Raw genomic sequence first — 23,176 nt, 5'->3', positions numbered from 1 at the left:
GGTCCATCACCGCCTGAAGCCTCAGCACGACTGTGTGTCAACCTGCACCCTGCTGGGTCCATCACCGCCTGAAGCCTCAGCACGACTGTGTGTCAACCTGCACCCTGCTGGGTCCATCACCGCCTGAAGCCTCAGCACGACTGTGTGTCAACCTGCACCCTGCTGGGTCCATCACCGCCTGAAGCCTCAGCACGACTGTGTGTCAACCTGCACCCTGCTGGGTCCATCACCGCCTGAAGCCTCAGCACGACTGTGTGTCAACCTGCACCCTGCTGGGTCCATCACCGCCTGAAGCCTCAGCACGACTGTGTGTCAACCTGCACCCTGCTGGGTCCATCACCGCCTGAAGCCTCAGCACGACTGTGTGTCAACCTGCACTCTGCTGGGTCCATCACCGCCTGAAGCCTCAGCACGACTGTGTGTCAACCTGCACCCTGCTGGGTCCATCACCGTCTGAAGCCTCAGCACGACTGTGTGTCAACCTGCACCCTGCTGGGTCCATCACCGTCTGAAGCCTCAGCACGACTGTGTGTCAACCTGCACCCTGCTGGGTCCATCACCGTCTGAAGCCTCAGCACGACTGTGTGTCAACCTGCACCCTGCTGGGTCCATCACCACCTGAAGCCTCAGCACGACTGTGTGTCAACCTGCACCCTGCTGGGTCCATCACCGCCTGAAGCCTCAGCACGACTGTGTGTCAACCTGCACCCTGCTGGGTCCATCACCGCCTGAAGCCTCAGCACGACTGTGTGTCAACCTGCACCCTGCTGGGTCCATCACCGCCTGAAGCCTCAGCACGACTGTGTGTCAACCTGCACCCTGCTGGGTCCATCACCGCCTGAAGCCTCAGCACGACTGTGTGTCAACCTGCACCCTGCTGGGTCCATCACCGCCTGAAGCCTCAGCACGACTGTGTGTCAACCTGCACCCTGCTGGGTCCATCACCGCCTGAAGCCTCAGCACGACTGTGTGTCAACCTGCACCCTGCTGGGTCCATCACCGTCTGAAGCCTCAGCACGACTGTGTGTCAACCTGCACCCTGCTGGGTCCATCACCGTCTGAAGCCTCAGCACGACTGTGTGTCAACCTGCACCCTGCTGGGTCCATCACCGTCTGAAGCCTCAGCACGACTGTGTGTCAACCTGCACCCTGCTGGGTCCATCACCGTCTGAAGCCTCAGCACGACTGTGTGTCAACCTGCACCCTGCTGGGTCCATCACCGCCTGAAGCCTCAGCACGACTGTGTGTCAACCTGCACCCTGCTGGGTCCATCACCGTCTGAAGCCTCAGCACGACTGTGTGTCAACCTGCACCCTGCTGGGTCCATCACCGCCTGAAGCCTCAGCACGACTGTGTGTCAACCTGCACCCTGCTGGGTCCATCACCGTCTGAAGCCTCAGCACGACTGTGTGTCAACCTGCACCCTGCTGGGTCCATCACCGCGCCTGAAGCCTCAGCACGACTGTGTGTCAACCTGCACCCTGCTGGGTCCATCACCGTCTGAAGCCTCAGCACGACTGTGTGTCAACCTGCACCCTGCTGGGTCCATCACCGCCTGAAGCCTCAGCACGACTGTGTGTCAACCTGCACCCTGCTGGGTCCATCACCGTCTGAAGCCTCAGCACGACTGTGTGTCAACCTGCACCCTGCTGGGTCCATCACCGTCTGAAGCCTCAGCACGACTGTGTGTCAACCTGCACCCTGCTGGGTCCATCACCGCCTGAAGCCTCAGCACGACTGTGTGTCAACCTGCACCCTGCTGGGTCCATCACCGTCTGAAGCCTCAGCACGACTGTGTGTCAACCTGCACCCTGCTGGGTCCATCACCGTCTGAAGCCTCAGCACGACTGTGTGTCAACCTGCACCCTGCTGGGTCCATCACCGTCTGAAGCCTCAGCACGACTGTGTGTCAACCTGCACCCTGCTGGGTCCATCACCGCCTGAAGCCTCAGCACGACTGTGTGTCAACCTGCACCCTGCTGGGTCCATCACCGTCTGAAGCCTCAGCACGACTGTGTGTCAACCTGCACCCTGCTGGGTCCATCACCGTCTGAAGCCTCAGCACGACTGTGTGTCAACCTGCACCCTGCTGGGTCCATCACCGCCTGAAGCCTCAGCACGACTGTGTGTCAACCTGCACCCTGCTGGGTCCATCACCGCCTGAAGCCTCAGCACGACTGTGTGTCAACCTGCACCCTGCTGGGTCCATCACCGCCTGAAGCCTCAGCACGACTGTGTGTCAACCTGCACCCTGTGGGTCCATCACCGTCTGAAGCCTCAGCCTGCACCTGCACCCTGCTGGGTCCATCACCGCCTGAAGCCTCAGCACGACTGTGTGTCAACCTGCACCCTGCTGGGTCCATCACCGCCTGAAGCCTCAGCACGACTGTGTGTCAACCTGCACCCTGCTGGGTCCATCACCGTCTGAAGCCTCAGCACGACTGTGTGTCAACCTGCACCCTGCTGGGTCCATCACCGCCTGAAGCCTCAGCACGACTGTGTGTCAACCTGCACCCTGCTGGGTCCATCACCGTCTGAAGCCTCAGCACGACTGTGTGTCAACCTGCACCCTGCTGGGTCCATCACCGTCTGAAGCCTCAGCACGACTGTGTGTCAACCTGCACCCTGCTGGGTCCATCACCGTCTGAAGCCTCAGCACGACTGTGTGTCAACCTGCACCCTGCTGGGTCCATCACCGCCTGAAGCCTCAGCACGACTGTGTGTCAACCTGCACCCTGCTGGGTCCATCACCGTCTGAAGCCTCAGCACGACTGTGTGTCAACCTGCACCCTGCTGGGTCCATCACCGTCTGAAGCCTCAGCACGACTGTGTGTCAACCTGCACCCTGCTGGGTCCATCACCGCCTGAAGCCTCAGCACGACTGTGTGTCAACCTGCACCCTGCTGGGTCCATCACCGTCTGAAGCCTCAGCACGACTGTGTGTCAACCTGCACCCTGCTGGGTCCATCACCGTCTGAAGCCTCAGCACGACTGTGTGTCAACCTGCACCCTGCTGGGTCCATCACCGTCTGAAGCCTCAGCACGACTGTGTGTCAACCTGCACCCTGCTGGGTCCATCACCGTCTGAAGCCTCAGCACGACTGTGTGTCAACCTGCACCCTGCTGGGTCCATCACCCGTCTGAAGCCTCAGCACGACTGTGTGTCAACCTGCACCCTGCTGGGTCCATCACCGTCTGAAGCCTCAGCACGACTGTGTGTCAACCTGCACCCTGCTGGGTCCATCACCGTCTGAAGCCTCAGCACGACTGTGTGTCAACCTGCACCCTGCTGGGTCCATCACCGCCTGAAGCCTCAGCACGACTGTGTGTCAACCTGCACCCTGCTGGGTCCATCACCGCCTGAAGCCTCAGCACGACTGTGTGTCAACCTGCACCCTGCTGGGTCCATCACCGTCTGAAGCCTCAGCACGACTGTGTGTCAACCTGCACCCTGCTGGGTCCATCACCGTCTGAAGCCTCAGCACGACTGTGTGTCAACCTGCACCCTGCTGGGTCCATCACCGCCTGAAGCCTCAGCACGACTGTGTGTCAACCTGCACCCTGCTGGGTCCATCACCGTCTGAAGCCTCAGCACGACTGTGTGTCAACCTGCACCCTGCTGGGTCCATCACCGCCTGAAGCCTCAGCACGACTGTGTGTCAACCTGCACCCTGCTGGGTCCATCACCGCCTGAAGCCTCAGCACGACTGTGTGTCAACCTGCACCCTGCTGGGTCCATCACCGCCTGAAGCCTCAGCACGACTGTGTGTCAACCTGCACCCTTCTGGGTCCATCACCGCCTGAAGCCTCAGCACGACTGTGTGTCAACCTGCACCCTGCTGGGTCCATCACCGCCTGAAGCCTCAGCACGACTGTGTGTCAACCTGCACCCTGCTGGGTCCATCACCGCCTGAAGCCTCAGCACGACTGTGTGTCAACCTGCACCCTGCTGGGTCCATCACCGCCTGAAGCCTCAGCACGACTGTGTGTCAACCTGCACCCTGCTGGGTCCATCACCGCCTGAAGCCTCAGCACGACTGTGTGTCAACCTGCACCCTGCTGGGTCCATCACCGCCTGAAGCCTCAGCACGACTGTGTGTCAACCTGCACCCTGCTGGGTCCATCACCGCCTGAAGCCTCAGCACGACTGTGTGTCAACCTGCACCCTGCTGGGTCCATCACCGCCTGAAGCCTCAGCACGACTGTGTGTCAACCTGCACCCTGCTGGGTCCATCACCGCCTGAAGCCTCAGCACGACTGTGTGTCAACCTGCACCCTGCTGGGTCCATCACCGTCTGAAGCCTCAGCACGACTGTGTGTCAACCTGCACCCTGCTGGGTCCATCACCGTCTGAAGCCTCAGCACGACTGTGTGTCAACCTGCACCCTGCTGGGTCCATCACCGTCTGAAGCCTCAGCACGACTGTGTGTCAACCTGCACCCTGCTGGGTCCATCACCGCCTGAAGCCTCAGCACGACTGTGTGTCAACCTGCACCCTGCTGGGTCCATCACCGCCTGAAGCCTCAGCACGACTGTGTGTCAACCTGCACCCTGCTGGGTCCATCACCGCCTGAAGCCTCAGCACGACTGTGTGTCAACCTGCACCCTGCTGGGTCCATCACCGCCTGAAGCCTCAGCACGACTGTGTGTCAACCTGCACCCTGCTGGGTCCATCACCGCCTGAAGCCTCAGCACGACTGTGTGTCAACCTGCACCCTGCTGGGTCCATCACCGTCTGAAGCCTCAGCACGACTGTGTGTCAACCTGTCAACCTGCACCCTGCTGGGTCCATCACCGTCTGAAGCCTCAGCACGACTGTGTGTCAACCTGCACCCTGCTGGGTCCATCACCGCCTGAAGCCTCAGCACGACTGTGTGTCAACCTGCACCCTGCTGGGTCCATCACCGTCTGAAGCCTCAGCACGACTGTGTGTCAACCTGCACCCTGCTGGGTCCATCACCGCCTGAAGCCTCAGCACGACTGTGTGTCAACCTGCACCCTGCTGGGTCCATCACCGTCTGAAGCCTCAGCACGACTGTGTGTCAACCTGCACCCTGCTGGGTCCATCACCGCCTGAAGCCTCAGCACGACTGTGTGTCAACCTGCACCCTGCTGGGTCCATCACCGTCTGAAGCCTCAGCACGACTGTGTGTCAACCTGCACCCTGCTGGGTCCATCACCGTCTGAAGCCTCAGCACGACTGTGTGTCAACCTGCACCCTGCTGGGTCCATCACCGTCTGAAGCCTCAGCACGACTGTGTGTCAACCTGCACCCTGCTGGGTCCATCACCGTCTGAAGCCTCAGCACGACTGTGTGTCAACCTGCACCCTGCTGGGTCCATCACCGCCTGAAGCCTCAGCACGACTGTGTGTCAACCTGCACCCTGCTGGGTCCATCACCGTCTGAAGCCTCAGCACGACTGTGTGTCAACCTGCACCCTGCTGGGTCCATCACCGCCTGAAGCCTCAGCACGACTGTGTGTCAACCTGCACCCTGCTGGGTCCATCACCGTCTGAAGCCTCAGCACGACTGTGTGTCAACCTGCACCCTGCTGGGTCCATCACCGCCTGAAGCCTCAGCACGACTGTGTGTCAACCTGCACCCTGCTGGGTCCATCACCGTCTGAAGCCTCAGCACGACTGTGTGTCAACCTGCACCCTGCTGGGTCCATCACCGCCTGAAGCCTCAGCACGACTGTGTGTCAACCTGCACCCTGCTGGGTCCATCACCGTCTGAAGCCTCAGCACGACTGTGTGTCAACCTGCACCCTGCTGGGTCCATCACCGCACCCTCTGGGAAGCCTCAGCACGACTGTGTGTCAACCTGCACCCTGCTGGGTCCATCACCGTCTGAAGCCTCAGCACGACTGTGTGTCAACCTGCACCCTGCTGGGTCCATCACCGTCTGAAGCCTCAGCACGACTGTGTGTCAACCTGCACCCTGCTGGGTCCATCACCGTCTGAAGCCTCAGCACGACTGTGTGTCAACCTGCACCCTGCTGGGTCCATCACCGTCTGAAGCCTCAGCACGACTGTGTGTCAACCTGCACCCTGCTGGGTCCATCACCGCCTGAAGCCTCAGCACGACTGTGTGTCAACCTGCACCCTGCTGGGTCCATCACCGTCTGAAGCCTCAGCACGACTGTGTGTCAACCTGCACCCTGCTGGGTCCATCACCGTCTGAAGCCTCAGCACGACTGTGTGTCAACCTGCACCCTGCTGGGTCCATCACCGCCTGAAGCCTCAGCACGACTGTGTGTCAACCTGCACCCTGCTGGGTCCATCACCGCCTGAAGCCTCAGCACGACTGTGTGTCAACCTGCACCCTGCTGGGTCCATCACCGCCTGAAGCCTCAGCACGACTGTGTGTCAACCTGCACCCTGCTGGGTCCATCACCGCCTGAAGCCTCAGCACGACTGTGTGTCAACCTGCACCCTGCTGGGTCCATCACCGTCTGAAGCCTCAGCACGACTGTGTGTCAACCTGCACCCTGCTGGGTCCATCACCGTCTGAAGCCTCAGCACGACTGTGTGTCAACCTGCACCCTGCTGGGTCCATCACCGTCTGAAGCCTCAGCACGACTGCACGACTGTGTGTCAACCTGCACCCTGCTGGGTCCATCACCGCCTGAAGCCTCAGCACGACTGTGTGTCAACCTGCACCCTGCTGGGTCCATCACCGCCTGAAGCCTCAGCACGACTGTGTGTCAACCTGCACCCTGCTGGGTCCATCACCGCCTGAAGCCTCAGCACGACTGTGTGTCAACCTGCACCCTGCTGGGTCCATCACCGCCTGAAGCCTCAGCACGACTGTGTGTCAACCTGCACCCTGCTGGGTCCATCACCGCCTGAAGCCTCAGCACGACTGTGTGTCAACCTGCACCCTGCTGGGTCCATCACCGCCTGAAGCCTCAGCACGACTGTGTGTCAACCTGCACCCTGCTGGGTCCATCACCGCCTGAAGCCTCAGCACGACTGTGTGTCAACCTGCACCCTGCTGGGTCCATCACCGTCTGAAGCCTCAGCACGACTGTGTGTCAACCTGCACCCTGCTGGGTCCATCACCGTCTGAAGCCTCAGCACGACTGTGTGTCAACCTGCACCCTGCTGGGTCCATCACCGTCTGAAGCCTCAGCACGACTGTGTGTCAACCTGCACCCTGCTGGGTCCATCACCGTCTGAAGCCTCAGCACGACTGTGTGTCAACCTGCACCCTGCTGGGTCCATCACCGTCTGAAGCCTCAGCACGACTGTGTGTCAACCTGCACCCTGCTGGGTCCATCACCGCCTGAAGCCTCAGCACGACTGTGTGTCAACCTGCACCCTGCTGGGTCCCATCACCGTCAACCTGAAGCCTCAGCACGACTGTGTGTCAACCTGCACCCTGCTGGGTCCATCACCGCCTGAAGCCTCAGCACGACTGTGTGTCAACCTGCACCCTGCTGGGTCCATCACCGTCTGAAGCCTCAGCACGACTGTGTGTCAACCTGCACCCTGCTGGGTCCATCACCGCCTGAAGCCTCAGCACGACTGTGTGTCAACCTGCACCCTGCTGGGTCCATCACCGTCTGAAGCCTCAGCACGACTGTGTGTCAACCTGCACCCTGCTGGGTCCATCACCGCCTGAAGCCTCAGCACGACTGTGTGTCAACCTGCACCCTGCTGGGTCCATCACCGTCTGAAGCCTCAGCACGACTGTGTGTCAACCTGCACCCTGCTGGGTCCATCACCGTCTGAAGCCTCAGCACGACTGTGTGTCAACCTGCACCCTGCTGGGTCCATCACCGCCTGAAGCCTCAGCACGACTGTGTGTCAACCTGCACCCTGCTGGGTCCATCACCGTCTGAAGCCTCAGCACGACTGTGTGTCAACCTGCACCCTGCTGGGTCCATCACCGCCTGAAGCCTCAGCACGACTGTGTGTCAACCTGCACCCTGCTGGGTCCATCACCGTCTGAAGCCTCAGCACGACTGTGTGTCAACCTGCACCCTGCTGGGTCCATCACCGCCTGAAGCCTCAGCACGACTGTGTGTCAACCTGCACCCTGCTGGGTCCATCACCGTCTGAAGCCTCAGCACGACTGTGTGTCAACCTGCACCCTGCTGGGTCCATCACCGTCTGAAGCCTCAGCACGACTGTGTGTCAACCTGCACCCTGCTGGGTCCATCACCGTCTGAAGCCTCAGCACGACTGTGTGTCAACCTGCACCCTGCTGGGTCCATCACCGTCTGAAGCCTCAGCACGACTGTGTGTCAACCTGCACCCTGCTGGGTCCATCACCGCCTGAAGCCTCAGCACGACTGTGTGTCAACCTGCACCCTGCTGGGTCCATCACCGTCTGAAGCCTCAGCACGACTGTGTGTCAACCTGCACCCTGCTGGGTCCATCACCGTCTGAAGCCTCAGCACGACTGTGTGTCAACCTGCACCCTGCTGGGTCCATCACCGTCTGAAGCCTCAGCACGACTGTGTGTCAACCTGCACCCTGCTGGGTCCATCACCGCCTGAAGCCTCAGCACGACTGTGTGTCAACCTGCACCCTGCTGGGTCCATCACCGCCTGAAGCCTCAGCACGACTGTGTGTCAACCTGCACCCTGCTGGGTCCATCACCGCCTGAAGCCTCAGCACGACTGTGTGTCAACCTGCACCCTGCTGGGTCCATCACCGCCTGAAGCCTCAGCACGACTGTGTGTCAACCTGCACCCTGCTGGGTCCATCACCGTCTGAAGCCTCAGCACGACTGTGTGTCAACCTGCACCCTGCTGGGTCCATCACCGCCTGAAGCCTCAGCACGACTGTGTGTCAACCTGCACCCTGCTGGGTCCATCACCGCCTGAAGCCTCAGCATGACTGTGTGTCAACCTGCACCCTGCTGGGTCCATCACCGCCTGAAGCCTCAGCACGACTGTGTGTCAAGCCTGCACCCTGCTGGGTCCATCACCGCCTGAAGCCTCAGCACGACTGTGTGTCAACCTGCACCCTGCTGGGTCCATCACCGCCTGAAGCCTCAGCACGACTGTGTGTCAACCTGCACCCTGCTGGGTCCATCACCGCCTGAAGCCTCAGCACGACTGTGTGTCAACCTGCACCCTGCTGGGTCCATCACCGCCTGAAGCCTCAGCACGACTGTGTGTCAACCTGCACTCTTCTGGGTCCATCACCGCCTGAAGCCTCAGCACGACTGTGTGTCAACCTGCACCCTGCTGGGTCCATCACCGTCTGAAGCCTCAGCACGACTGTGTGTCAACCTGCACCCTGCTGGGTCCATCACCGTCTGAAGCCTCAGCACGACTGTGTGTCAACCTGCACCCTGCTGGGTCCATCACCGTCTGAAGCCTCAGCACGACTGTGTGTCAACCTGCACCCTGCTGGGTCCATCACCGCCTGAAGCCTCAGCACGACTGTGTGTCAACCTGCACCCTGCTGGGTCCATCACCGCCTGAAGCCTCAGCACGACTGTGTGTCAACCTGCACCCTGCTGGGTCCATCACCGCCTGAAGCCTCAGCACGACTGTGTGTCAACCTGCACCCTGCTGGGTCCATCACCGCCTGAAGCCTCAGCACGACTGTGTGTCAACCTGCACCCTGCTGGGTCCATCACCGCCTGAAGCCTCAGCACGACTGTGTGTCAACCTGCACCCTGCTGGGTCCATCACCGCCTGAAGCCTCAGCACGACTGTGTGTCAACCTGCACCCTGCTGGGTCCATCACCGCCTGAAGCCTCAGCACGACTGTGTGTCAACCTGCACCCTGCTGGGTCCATCACCGTCTGAAGCCTCAGCACGACTGTGTGTCAACCTGCACCCTGCTGGGTCCATCACCGTCTGAAGCCTCAGCACGACTGTGTGTCAACCTGCACCCTGCTGGGTCCATCACCGTCTGAAGCCTCAGCACGACTGTGTGTCAACCTGCACCCTGCTGGGTCCATTACCGTCTGAAGCCTCAGCACGACTGTGTGTCAACCTGCACCCTGCTGGGTCCATCACCGTCTGAAGCCTCAGCACGACTGTGTGTCAACCTGCACCCTGCTGGGTCCATCACCGCCTGAAGCCTCAGCACGACTGTGTGTCAACCTGCACCCTGCTGGGTCCATCACCGTCTGAAGCCTCAGCACGACTGTGTGTCAACCTGCACCCTGCTGGGTCCATCACCGCCTGAAGCCTTAGCACGACTGTGTGTCAACCTGCACCCTGCTGGGTCCATCACCGTCTGAAGCCTCAGCACGACTGTTTGTCAACCTGCACCCTGCTGGGTCCATCACCGCCTGAAGCCTCAGCACGACTGTGTGTCAACCTGCACCCTGCTGGGTCCATCACCGTCTGAAGCCTCAGCACGACTGTGTGTCAACCTGCACCCTGCTGGGTCCATCACCGCCTGAAGCCTCAGCACGACTGTGTGTCAACCTGCACCCTGCTGGGTCCATCACCGTCTGAAGCCTCAGCACGACTGTGTGTCAACCTGCACCCTGCTGGGTCCATCACCGCCTGAAGCCTCAGCACGACTGTGTGTCAACCTGCACCCTGCTGGGTCCATCACCGCCTGAAGCCTCAGCACGACTGTGTGTCAACCTGCACCCTGCTGGGTCCATCACCGCCTGAAGCCTCAGCACGACTGTGTGTCAACCTGCACCCTGCTGGGTCCATCACCGCCTGAAGCCTCAGCACGACTGTGTGTCAACCTGCACCCTGCTGGGTCCATCACCGCCTGAAGCCTCAGCACGACTGTGTGTCAACCTGCACCCTGCTGGGTCCATCACCGCCTGAAGCCTCAGCACGACTGTGTGTCAAGCTGCACTCTGCTGGGTCCATCACCGCCTGAAGCCTCAGCACGACTGTGTGTCAACCTGCACCCTGCTGGGTCCATCACCGCCTGAAGCCTCAGCACGACTGTGTGTCAACCTGCACCCTGCTGGGTCCATCACTGCCTGAAGCCTCAGCACGACTGTGTGTCAACCTGCACCCTGCTGGGTCCATCACAGCCTGAAGCCTCAGCATGACTGTGTGTCAACCTGCACCCTGCTGGGTCCATCACCGTCTGAAGCCTCAGCACGACTGTGTGTCAACCTGCACCCTGCTGGGTCCATCACCGCCTGAAGCCTCAGCACGACTGTGTGTCAACCTGCACCCTGCTGGGTCCATCACCGTCTGAAGCCTCAGCACGACTGTGTGTCAACCTGCACCCTGCTGGGTCCATCACCGCCTGAAGCCTCAGCACGACTGTGTGTCAACCTGCACCCTGCTGGGTCCATCACCGTCTGAAGCCTCAGCACGACTGTGTGTCAACCTGCACCCTGCTGGGTCCATTACCGTCTGAAGCCTCAGCACGACTGTGTGTCAACCTGCACCCTGCTGGGTCCATCACCGTCTGAAGCCTCAGCACGACTGTGTGTCAACCTGCACCCTGCTGGGTCCATCACCGCCTGAAGCCTCAGCACGACTGTGTGTCAACCTGCACCCTGCTGGGTCCATCACCGTCTGAAGCCTCAGCACGACTGTGTGTCAACCTGCACCCTGCTGGGTCCATCACCGCCTGAAGCCTCAGCACGACTGTGTGTCAACCTGCACCCTGCTGGGTCCATCACCGTCTGAAGCCTCAGCACGACTGTGTGTCAACCTGCACCCTGCTGGGTCCATCACCGCCTGAAGCCTCAGCACGACTGTGTGTCAATCTGCACCCTGCTGGGTCCATCACCGTCTGAAGCCTCAGCACGACTGTGTGTCAACCTGCACCCTGCTGGGTCCATCACCGCCTGAAGCCTCAGCACGACTGTGTGTCAACCTGCACCCTGCTGGGTCCATCACCGTCTGAAGCCTCACCGTCTGAGCAGCACGACTGTGTGTCAACCTGCACCCTGCTGGGTCCATCACCGTCTGAAGCCTCAGCACGACTGTGTGTCAACCTGCACCCTGCTGGGTCCATCACCGCCTGAAGCCTCAGCAGGACTGTGTGTCAACCTGCACCCTGCTGGGTCCATCACCGTCTGAAGCCTCAGCACGACTGTGTGTCAACCTGCACCCTGCTGGGTCCATCACCGTCTGAAGCCTCAGCACGACTGTGTGTCAACCTGCACCCTGCTGGGTCCATCACCGTCTGAAGCCTCAGCACGACTGTGTGTCAACCTGCACCCTGCTGGGTCCATCACCGCCTGAAGCCTCAACACGACTGTGTGTCAACCTGCACCCTGCTGGGTCCATCACCGTCTGAAGCCTCAGCACGACTGTGTGTCAACCTGCACCCTGCTGGGTCCATCACCGTCTGAAGCCTCAGCACGACTGTGTGTCAACCTGCACCCTGCTGGGTCCATCACCGTCTGAAGCCTCAGCACGACTGTGTGTCAACCTGCACCCTGCTGGGTCCATCACCGTCTGAAGCCTCAGCACGACTGTGTGTCAACCTGCACCCTGCTGGGTCCATCACCGCCTGAAGCCTCAGCACGACTGTGTGTCAACCTGCACCCTGCTGGGTCCATCACCGTCTGAAGCCTCAGCACGACTGTGTGTCAACCTGCACCCTGCTGGGTCCATCACCGTCTGAAGCCTCAGCACGACTGTGTGTCAACCTGCACCCTGCTGGGTCCATCACCGTCTGAAGCCTCAGCACGACTGTGTGTCAACCTGCACCCTGCTGGGTCCATCACCGCCTGAAGCCTCAGCACGACTGTGTGTCAACCTGCACCCTGCTGGGTCCATCACCGCCTGAAGCCTCAGCACGACTGTGTGTCAACCTGCACCCTGCTGGGTCCATCACCGTCTGAAGCCTCAGCACGACTGTGTGTCAACCTGCACCCTGCTGGGCACCCTGCTGGGTCCATCACCGCCATCAAGCCTGAAGCCTCAGCACGACTGTGTGTCAACCTGCACCCTGCTGGGTCCATCACCGTCTGAAGCCTCAGCACGACTGTGTGTCAACCTGCACCCTGCTGGGTCCATCACCGCCTGAAGCCTCAGCACGACTGTGTGTCAACCTGCACCCTGCTGGGTCCATCACCGTCTGAAGCCTCAGCACGACTGTGTGTCAACCTGCACCCTGCTGGGTCCATCACCGTCTGAAGCCTCAGCACGACTGTGTGTCAACCTGCACCCTGCTGGGTCCATCACCGTCTGAAGCCTCAGCACGACTGTGTGTCAACCTGCACCCTGCTGGGTCCATCACCGCCTGAAGCCTCAGCACGACTGTGTGTCAACCTGCACCCTGCTGGGTCCATCACCGTCTGAAGCCTCAGCACGACTGTGTGTCAACCTGCACCCTGCTGGGTCCATCACCGTCTGAAGCCTCAGCACGACTGTGTGTCAACCTGCACCCTGCTGGGTCCATCACCGTCTGAAGCCTCAGCACGACTGTGTGTCAACCTGCACCCTGCTGGGTCCATCACCGTCTGAAGCCTCAGCACGACTGTGTGTCAACCTGCACCCTGCTGGGTCCATCACCGCCTGAAGCCTCAGCACGACTGTGTGTCAACCTGCACCCTGCTGGGTCCATCACCGTCTGAAGCCTCAGCACGACTGTGTGTCAACCTGCACCCTGCTGGGTCCATCACCGTCTGAAGCCTCAGCACGACTGTGTGTCAACCTGCACCCTGCTGGGTCCATCACCGTCTGAAGCCTCAGCACGACTGTGTGTCAACCTGCACCCTGCTGGGTCCATCACCGCCTGAAGCCTCAGCACGACTGTGTGTCAACCTGCACCCTGCTGGGTCCATCACCCTGCTGGGCCTGAAGCCTCAGCACGACTGTGTGTCAACCTGCACCCTGCTGGGTCCATCACCGTCTGAAGCCTCAGCACGACTGTGTGTCAACCTGCACCCTGCTGGGTCCATCACCGCCTGCAGCCTCAGCACGACTGTAGTAGTCTGAATGAGCGTTGCTTGATTTGGGACAGAATGTTAACAATATGTTATATCTTTGGTTAAATAAATCTGCTTTGATATTGCTCACACAGCCAGACACACACACACAGGTGCACACAAACGCACAGTCACACACACAAATGAATACACAACACTGCTGTGTAACGACAATGTGCAGTGTGTATGTGTCCCGCTGGGACCCTTTAAGCCCATCAGTTGATCCTATATCTGATCCTATATCTGATCCTATATACAGCATTATCCTGAGCTGAGCCATAGTGCCATAATCCTGACTGTGTCTGTTTGGGCTCTATAGCCTGCAGGCTGCACCACCTGCAGCTCCCAGCCCACTTTGTAGTGAGGGAATATATATCATATGTATATTATATACCATATATACCTCACCTGTAGCCCGTGATAATACTATGCAATTATCCTATTCAAATGTTTATCTGACTCCATTAAGAGAATTCAAATATGCAAGCAAGTATTAGGCAATGAGTTGACACCGACTAGCAAGAATTGTTCTGTGAGTGGAATACTGAAGGCAGATATTTAATAACATTGTAAAATGAATAAAATCCAATACAAGGCACAAAGCTTAAATTACAAAACATTAACAAGCATTACAATGCATTACTCTAGGCATGATCAGAGAGGGAGAAAGAGAGAGAGAGAAGACCTAGCCCGAAAGGCCATGCTCCAAGAGTCCCTGGTGTGGAGAGAGAGAGAGAAAGACAGACAGTGTAGGTATCTCACCAGCACAGGTCAGTAACAAAGAAGAGAGAGTCATGGAGGGGGTCAGGGAGAGATGGAGGAAAGAGAGAAAGTTAGTGATTGATTTTCAGTGGATGCTGGCAGCATTTGTTTCACAACTGAATCTAGACTGCCCCAGACCCAGACTCTCCTGAAGTATGCATGCCTTGGCCTTGGTAGTGAATAGGTAAAAGAAGTGATGAGTTGTTGACCAATTGCATTACTGTTGAGTTAACCTCCAATCAAATATCAGACCTACGGGATGTAAAGACGACAGAACCTCTGCATCACAGAGGTGTGACAGAATGGGTGTTGGTGAGATAATGCAGCATTTCTAAGACAACACAAAGGCATCCCTGCATACAGTTGATAAGAGTCACTTCGGGGGATGTGCCTCGCCACAGGTTCCTACAACACCCAGCTCCTAGCCCAGGCTGCACAGATCCAGACTGCTCTAATATCTGACTGCTGGCCTTCATATTCTAATGAGATCAAGCTAGCTCTCCCAGCCCAGCCCAACTTCTAACTCCTCTGCTAGTCTGGCCCAGTCTGCTGGCTCCAGTGCCCCAGGGCCGTGTTAGGCCAGAGTGGGCCAGCTAGTTTATCCACTACACAATGCCAGTTATCAAAGTTGTTGTGGCGAATGTCTTTTATAAAAAATGTGTTTTACATTTTTGACACGAAGATCAACTGTACTAGGCTCTGGTTGTTTATATCTTATTTTTGTACTTTTTTTGTACATAATGTTGCCGCTACCGTCTCTTATGAACGAAAATAACTTCTAGACATCATGATTGCAATTACTCACCACGGACTAGCAAAATCCTCTTTTTCCTTTCAAGACTCGGACGAGCCCAACGTGAAGGATACGCTGCTTCCTTGGGAACAGGCCCAGATCCCCCTGATCTGCGTGAAGACGACGTGGAGAAAGAGGGGCCGAAGGTCCGGCTGATATCTGAGAATTCACAGGCGATCGAATAAACCCCCACTTCCCTCCATTCTGCTTGCAAACATGCAGTCTTTGGACAATAAAATCATTGAGTTACGCGAAAGATTAAACTACCAACGGGACATTTAAAACTGTAATATCTTATGTTTCACCGAGTCGTGGTTGAACGACAACAACATCAACATACAGCTGGTTGGTTATACGATGTACCGGCAGGATAGAACAGCGGCGTCTGGTAAGACAAGGGGCAGTGGTCAACAGCTCACCCAGAGGCGGCGCTCCTACTAGCCGGGGACTTTAATGCAGGGAAACTTAAATCTGTTTTACCAAATTTCTATCAGCATGTTAAATGTGCAACCAGAGGGTAAAGAACTCTAGGCCACCTTTACTCCACACATAGAGAAGCATACAAAGCTCTCCCTCACCCTCTATTTGGAGATCTGACCATAATTCTATCCTCCTGTTTCCTGCTTCCAAGCAAAAATTAAAGCAGAAAGCACCAGTGACTAGATCAATAAAAAAGTCAGAGGAAGCAGATGCTAAGCTACAGACTGTTCTGCAGCACAGAGTGTAATATGTTCCGGGATTCCTCCGATGGCATTGAGGAGTACACCACATCAGTCATTGGCTTCCTCAATAAGTGCATCGATGACATTGTCCCCACAGTGACCCAACCAGAAGCCATAGATTACAGGCAGCATCCGCACTGAGCTAAAGGCTAGAGCTGCAACTTTCAAGGAGCGGGACTCTAACCCGGAAGCTTAAAAGAAATCCCTCTATGCCCTCCGACGAACCATCAAACAGTCAAAGCTTCAATACAGAACAAAGATCTTACTACACCGTCTCTGATGCTCGTCGGATGTGGCAGGGCTTGCAAGCCATTACAGACAACAAAGGAAAACACAGTGACATGAGCCTACCAGGTGAGCTAAACTTCTTCTATGCTCACTTCGAGGCAAGTAACACTGAAGCATGCATGAGAAGACCAGCTGTTCCAGAAGACTGTTTGATAATGCTCTCCGCAGCCGATGTGAGTAAGACCTTTAAACGGGCCAACATTCACAAGGCCGCAGGGCCAGACGGATTACCAGGACGTGTACTGCATACACTTCAAACAGACATACATACCCCACCAGACATGCCACTTTGGGGTTTTTCACGGTACCGAAACCAAAAATAGATTGAATGATTTGCTCAGTTATGTATAGAGCCATGTCATCCTGGATCACAGCGTCTCTCCTCTCTGTAAAGCTCTAATTTAACTCTATTGTATATAACAATATCAATATATATATATAAATATATATGTGTGTGTGTGTGTGTGTGTGTGTGTGTGTGTGTGTGTGTGTGTGTGTGTGTGTGTGTGTGTGTGTGTGTGTGTGTGTGTGTGTGTGTGTGTGTGTGTGTGTGTGTGTGTGTGTGTGAATAGTGTGTAAATAGTATTTTTTGTTGTCACTTGCTGTCTTTTCAATATAACTCTTATTTATATTTTTTATTTTGAATTTAAAGTAATATCTTATGTTGCTCTTGTCTTTAACTCTTCTGTACTTTGTAATGTATGTGTATGTTTTATGTGGACCCCAGGAGGAGTAGCTGCCGCATGTGCAATACCTAATGGGAATCCTAATGAACTTAACCTCTAAAGCCGCTCCTGTTCATCACTAAGCTTTATACTATACAGTAGGTAGGCCTTGACTCCAATTCCAACGGTACAGTACCTGCCATTGCACCCATGTCCTATACTTCTTTACCTTGTATTATCATTAACTGATGCTTTTGTGTGGTTTCCAATACAGGTTACCACTGAGGCCTGAATTGACGCGATAACGATAAATTATAACAATGTGCACCACAGTTTTTATTATTATCCTTTAAACTACTACTACTAGTTTGATGGTTGTAGCCATCAATTATCCCATTGACTATCACCCATTTTAGCAAACTTATTTAATTTCAAACTACACATTTCTCTAGTATAGGCTACTTTTGTAATGAAGGATATCAGCAAAATGCCTGCGATAAGTGATCGGCAATGATGGTGTTGATCATCTTCAGTTTGTCATCCCAGCTCTAGTATGCAGTTCATGGATAATATTCACTTACCTGTACAGTGGGTTCAGAAAGTATTCAGACCAATTCCCCTTTTCCACATTTTGTTACGTTACAGCCTTATTCTAAAATGGATGAGGATTTGTTCTATTTAACCAATCTACACACAATACCCCATAATGACAAAGTGGAAACAGATTTTTTGAAATTTGCAAATGTATTAAAAATAAAAACAGAAGTACCTTATTTACGTAAGTATTCAGACCCTTTGCTATGATTCTCGAAATTGAGCTCAGGTGCATCCTGTTTCCATTTATCATCCTTGAGACATTTTCTACAACTTCATAAGAGTCCAACTGTGGTAAATTCAATTGATTGGACATGATTTGGAAAGGCACACACCTGTCTACATAAGGTCCCACAGTTGACAGCGCATGTCAGAGTAAAAACCAAGCCATGACGTCGAAGGAATTGTCCGTAGAGCTCCGAGACAGGATTGTGTTGAGGCACAGATCTGCGGAAGGGTACCAAAAAATATCTGCAGAATTGAAGGTCCCCAAGAACACAGTGGCCTCTATCATTCTTAAATGGAAGAAGTTTGGATGGAGGGAAATATGAACAGAGCAAGGTACAGAGAGATCCTTGATGAAACCTGCTCCAGAGTGCTCAGGACCTCAGACTGGAGCGAATATTCACCTTCCAACAGGACAACGACCCTAACCACACAGCCAAGACAAAGCAGGAGTGGCTACGGGGCTTCTGAGTGTCCTTGAGGGGCCCGGCCAGAGCCCGGACTTCAACCCGATGGAACATCTCTGGAGAGACCTAAAAATAACTGTGCAGCGACGCTCCCCATCCAACCTGACAGCGCTTGAGAGGATCTGCAGAGAAGAATGGGACAAAGCTTCACACCCAAGAGTCATACCCAAGAAGACTTGAGGCTGTAATCGCTGCCAAAGGTGCTTCCACAAGGCACTGAGTAAAGCTTCTGAATACTTATGTAAATGTGATATTTCTGTTTTTTTATTTTGTTATACATTTGCAAACATTTCTAAATATCTGTTTTTGCTTTGTCATTACAGGGTATTGTGTGTAGAATGATGAAGGGAAGAACAATTAATTAAATTTTAGAATAAGGCTGTAACGTAACAAAGTGTGGAAAAAGTCAAGAGGTCTAAATATTTTCCGAATTCAGTTGCCATCCTTTTTAATGGAGTGCCGCATTGCATTATGGATCACACATCTTTATTGTAGTAGACTGAGCCCTGTTTAATTTATGAGTGACAGTAATACAATGGCTTCTGTAGCATCCTTCATAAAGGTACATGGTACGATCAGATATTCCTATCTCAGGATGCTACACAACATCCAGACAAAAGAGCAACAAAGAGTTCTAAAGCAATCTCAGATGAGGTAATGAGGAGCAAACCAATAACGTCCCAGAGCATTCTATTTCATTTCAGTACAACACCATTTTTCTGTCTGTCTGTCTGTTGATATACAGAGAGGTGCCTTAAAATCCCATCATGTGCTTAAAGGACACCTGGAACCATCTACTGTCTATTTGGATTAATAAACAAATTGTTATTACGGTTGTGATATTCATGGACTTTTTTGGCACATGGATCCTGTCTGGGTTTTGAACGTCATGTAGACAGCAAGGCCAAAAAATCTTGGTGATTATATTCTGTCATGGACGGGATGATAGATTATCTAGTATCCCTCATCACCAATCTCTCTCTCTCGCTCTGTGTCTATTTCAGGGTCCAGTTTTGGGCTAATATCCTTTCAGTGCAACTACGCGAGACTACCACAAGATACTCCGGAGCTAACATTCTACAAAAGGTAAAATATGTGGCTTTTTGTTAGACAAACTACAATCACAATTTGCAACATAGTTTTTTCACCAAAAGAAAAAACACTCATTATTTCCCATTTACGTCTAAGATGCTCCATAGCGTTACACTGATGACCATCCGCCCCATTCGTTTGTCTCACCACGTGTCTTAACCTCCTGCGGCGCCCCATATTCTCCTCTATCACCACCTGCTACCCGTAATCTCATTATGTCCACCAAGTCAGTGAGTGTCATGTTGGTGCCAGAGCCAGGTGTTCACACTCTATCTAAAGGGCTTCCTCACCCTTTAGGTTGCATTGGTCAGATCAGGTCAGGGAGAGACTTGGCACAGTTAGTGGCCCCGGGCAGCAGACAGAGACACACAGGCCACAGGGCAGCTAGGCTACTAACAAGATCAGGAACACTTTACCATAATGATCATCGTGATGTTATGTCCTGTACTTGTTTCATATAGTAATGTTCCAATCCTGTTTTAAGAATGTTTGTTTGTTTTCTTTGTCTCTACACTAATTATTCCGTTACTATGACTACTATTTAATGGTATGCTGATGTAGTCTATGTTACATGTCTACCTCAATATCTGATATTCCTGACATAATGGTGATCATTGTGGACTCATCCCACTGGGAAAAACCTGGTTGAATCAACATTGTTTTCACACCCCAAAAATCTATGTGATGACATTGAATCAACGTGGGAAATTAATTGGATTTGCAAAAAGTAATCAACGTAATGGTATTTTGTATTTTTTTCCACCCAACTTTTAACCTATATCCAATGTCCTTGTGACATATTTTGTTGATTTCACATTGAATTCACATTAGTTGACAACTCAAGCAAATCTAAAAACTAGTCTGTGCCCAGTGTAATTGTGCCTGTGAATTGCCTGAGTAAAAACACAGGTATCCAGCATGGTTGAACTCTCTCCCCACCAGAGCTATTCACACAAGACTGCTCTATTAACCTCAGTGTACACCGTAGGAAGCCTTCAGCCTTCAGTATATGGGTTGCTTGGATTAATTGGGATTAGTGAGTGACTTAATCGAGTAATTAAGACCTAAAATTAAACTAAATCCAGAGGACTCCGCTGGCTTTGTTTGCTTATTTACAGGTATCTCAAATGGCTTGAACTAATGGCTCACACTTAACTTATCTCAATCAATCAGTTCTAAGAGAAAAAATTATACATGTAGTATGCCAATAAAACATTAGCTTTATTTTATTTCCTGTACAAAAATGGAAAGCAGATGATCGAAGGTATTACATTTATCATAGTAGAAGGCGTTGTTGAATATCTCCTCCCGTGCTCTTTTCAGAAACTCAAAGATGTGGAATCCATTATTAACATAGTGGACATCGATGGGAGAGATCAAGTGAGGGACTTTGCAGAGGACATGGAGAGAATGCTGGGGTCCAAGATGAAGTCAGTTAAGGTGAGTAGAGGTTAGAGGTCAGAGGTCTCTCTCAGGCCAAGTGTTGTTTTTCTTACTTTTAACTTAGACAACCTAAAACACATTAGATGACCTTGCGGACCAGGTTTGGCCATTGGGCCACCAGTTGATGTCGCCTGCTACTATCTTTGAGTTACCACCAACAGAACTGTTACCGTGTGTGTTGTGGTTAGGCTGCCGATTTTAGAAACGTCTTTAAATAAATATCTTCATTTTCTCCTTAGAGGTTGGCTGAGTCTGCGGAGGATGCAGATTTGTACCACGACTTCAACAAAACGCTAGAGGTTTGTCATTCTATCTGTCTGTGGGAATATGAGATCTCAGATTTATCAAAGTACTGCTAATATGATTATCACAACCCTTTGCCACAGTACCACAATAGAGAAAATGAAATGCCTAACCATCATGCACATTTTGATGACCACAAAAACACACAATGCCATGAGCAGAAGCCTTTTTCAGATAGAATATAGGCTGTACACTTCTAATGTTACTTGACTTACAACAATTCTCCAATGATAGTTGATGAATATGAATCTAACTTTTCCACCGTTCCAATGCTGTCCTTCTCCAGTTTGACTACTATAACTCCATGCTGGTGAACACAGCAGATGAAGATGGTAACTTCATAGAGTTGGGTGGTGAGTTTCCTCTGGAGAAGAATAAGCATTTCAACAACCTGCCAGTCAACACACTGCAGAGTGACGTACAGGTTCCAACCAATGTCTACAACAAAGGTGTGTGTGATGAAGTTCAAACAATTGTTTTCAGGCCCTTGGGTCCAGATCCTAACTTATCTATGCATGAAATACATATTTTGAATCCAATGAGAGATTAGCATGACAATTGGGTTAGGTGTGGCTTAGTCATCCTTTAAAGTGAAACCGGTGACAGTTACTATATGTGATGTCACACTTTCCATCCCACTCATTTGCTGCTCTCTCTTTCTCCTCTGTGTAAAGATGCCTACATCCTCAATGGAATCTACTGGTCGGAGGCTCTGAATGACGTGTTCATGAACAACTTCCAGAAAGACCCCACCCTCACCTGGCAGTACTTTGGCAGCTCCTCGGGATTCTTCAGAATATACCCTGGTAAAAGACCTGAGGAGACTGGTGGGAAGAGCTATAGAAGGACAGGCTCATTGTATTGGCTGGAATGGAATAATTGGAACGGTATCAAACATATGAAAGCCACGTTTGACTCCGTTCCATTTATTCCATTCCAGGCATTACAATGAGCCTGTCCTCCTATAGCTCCTTCCACCAGCCTCCACTGTAAAGGGCGGCAGGTAGCCTAGTGCTTAGAGCATTGGGCCAGTAACTGAAAGGTTGCTAGATCAAAGCTGATAAGGTAAAAATCTGTTATTTTGCCCCTGAACAAGGCAGTTAACTCACTGTTTCTAGGCTGTTATTGTAAATAAAAATGTGTTCATAACTGACATGCCTAGATAAAAATAAAAAAATAAAAAGACTAAGCAAAGAACTATCATGTTTGGAGCCCTCAGTCAGCTCCATACAACTGATAGCAACACAGAGTAGTGTATTGAAAAGTTTGGTTAATAAGGGATAATCAACGATGGCCTATGCCTTCTTTGGAAGATAATGCATGATGCATAACCTTCCACGGAGTTGTGTTATTTTCCATAGAATACATAGAGCCCTGAGTTGATTATTCCTTTCACACTATGGCTATGAATTAACATATTTGTTGCTAGAAATGTATTAATTTGCCAGTAGAAATGTGACAAGTTTACTAGCTAGCTAGATAGCTACAGTAGTTGCTATGATAACCAAGAAGACAGACTTGCTAGCTTAGCTAACAAAAACATCATCCTATCTTGCTATTTTGAAAATTAATTCTAATTCAACAATGCCAATAATGTTTTCATTTCGGGTTTTGCTTTCAAAAGCAGGACAAACATAGAACATGTAAGAATGAACTTCATAGTCATTCAGTTACACTATGCGTTATAGGGAAATAATGCACACACTAGAATGCCCTTCAAGCCAATCAAAAATGAGTATTCAACAGTGCTATGATATAATAGTGTATAAATCCAGAGCATAGCATAACAGAAAATATAGCACAGCAAAACAAAAAGCATACTATCAAAAAGAAACCATAGAATACCATCTGTTTTAAGATGTCAACTGTATTTGTTTTTACTCCCAATTGGTAGTTACAGTCTTGTCCCATGACTGCAACTCCCTTACGGACTCGGGAGAGGCAAAGGTCGAGAACTGTGCATCTTCCAAAACATGACC

General features: G+C 53.0%; 1 protein-coding gene across 1 annotated transcript in view; it reads left to right on the top strand.

The window, feature by feature from the left end:
• The window catches only part of LOC135556592 (voltage-dependent calcium channel subunit alpha-2/delta-4-like), a 107,739-nt gene that overhangs the window by 8,522 nt on the left and 76,041 nt on the right, over window positions 1-23,176 (top strand). Inside the window, exons 2-6 of the mRNA XM_064989912.1 lie at window positions 19,364-19,445; window positions 20,775-20,891; window positions 21,134-21,193; window positions 21,484-21,646; window positions 21,872-22,003. Of these exons, the coding sequence (XP_064845984.1) occupies window positions 19,364-19,445; window positions 20,775-20,891; window positions 21,134-21,193; window positions 21,484-21,646; window positions 21,872-22,003 (554 nt within the window). The remainder of the gene's footprint in view (window positions 1-19,363; window positions 19,446-20,774; window positions 20,892-21,133; window positions 21,194-21,483; window positions 21,647-21,871; window positions 22,004-23,176) is intronic.

The sequence above is a fragment of the Oncorhynchus masou genome, chromosome 15 (assembly GCF_036934945.1).
Source record: "Oncorhynchus masou masou isolate Uvic2021 chromosome 15, UVic_Omas_1.1, whole genome shotgun sequence".
Classification (NCBI taxonomy): Eukaryota; Metazoa; Chordata; class Actinopteri; order Salmoniformes; family Salmonidae; genus Oncorhynchus; species Oncorhynchus masou.
Note: the sequence above shows the minus strand (reverse complement) of the source record. Positions and strands in the feature narration are given on the sequence as shown.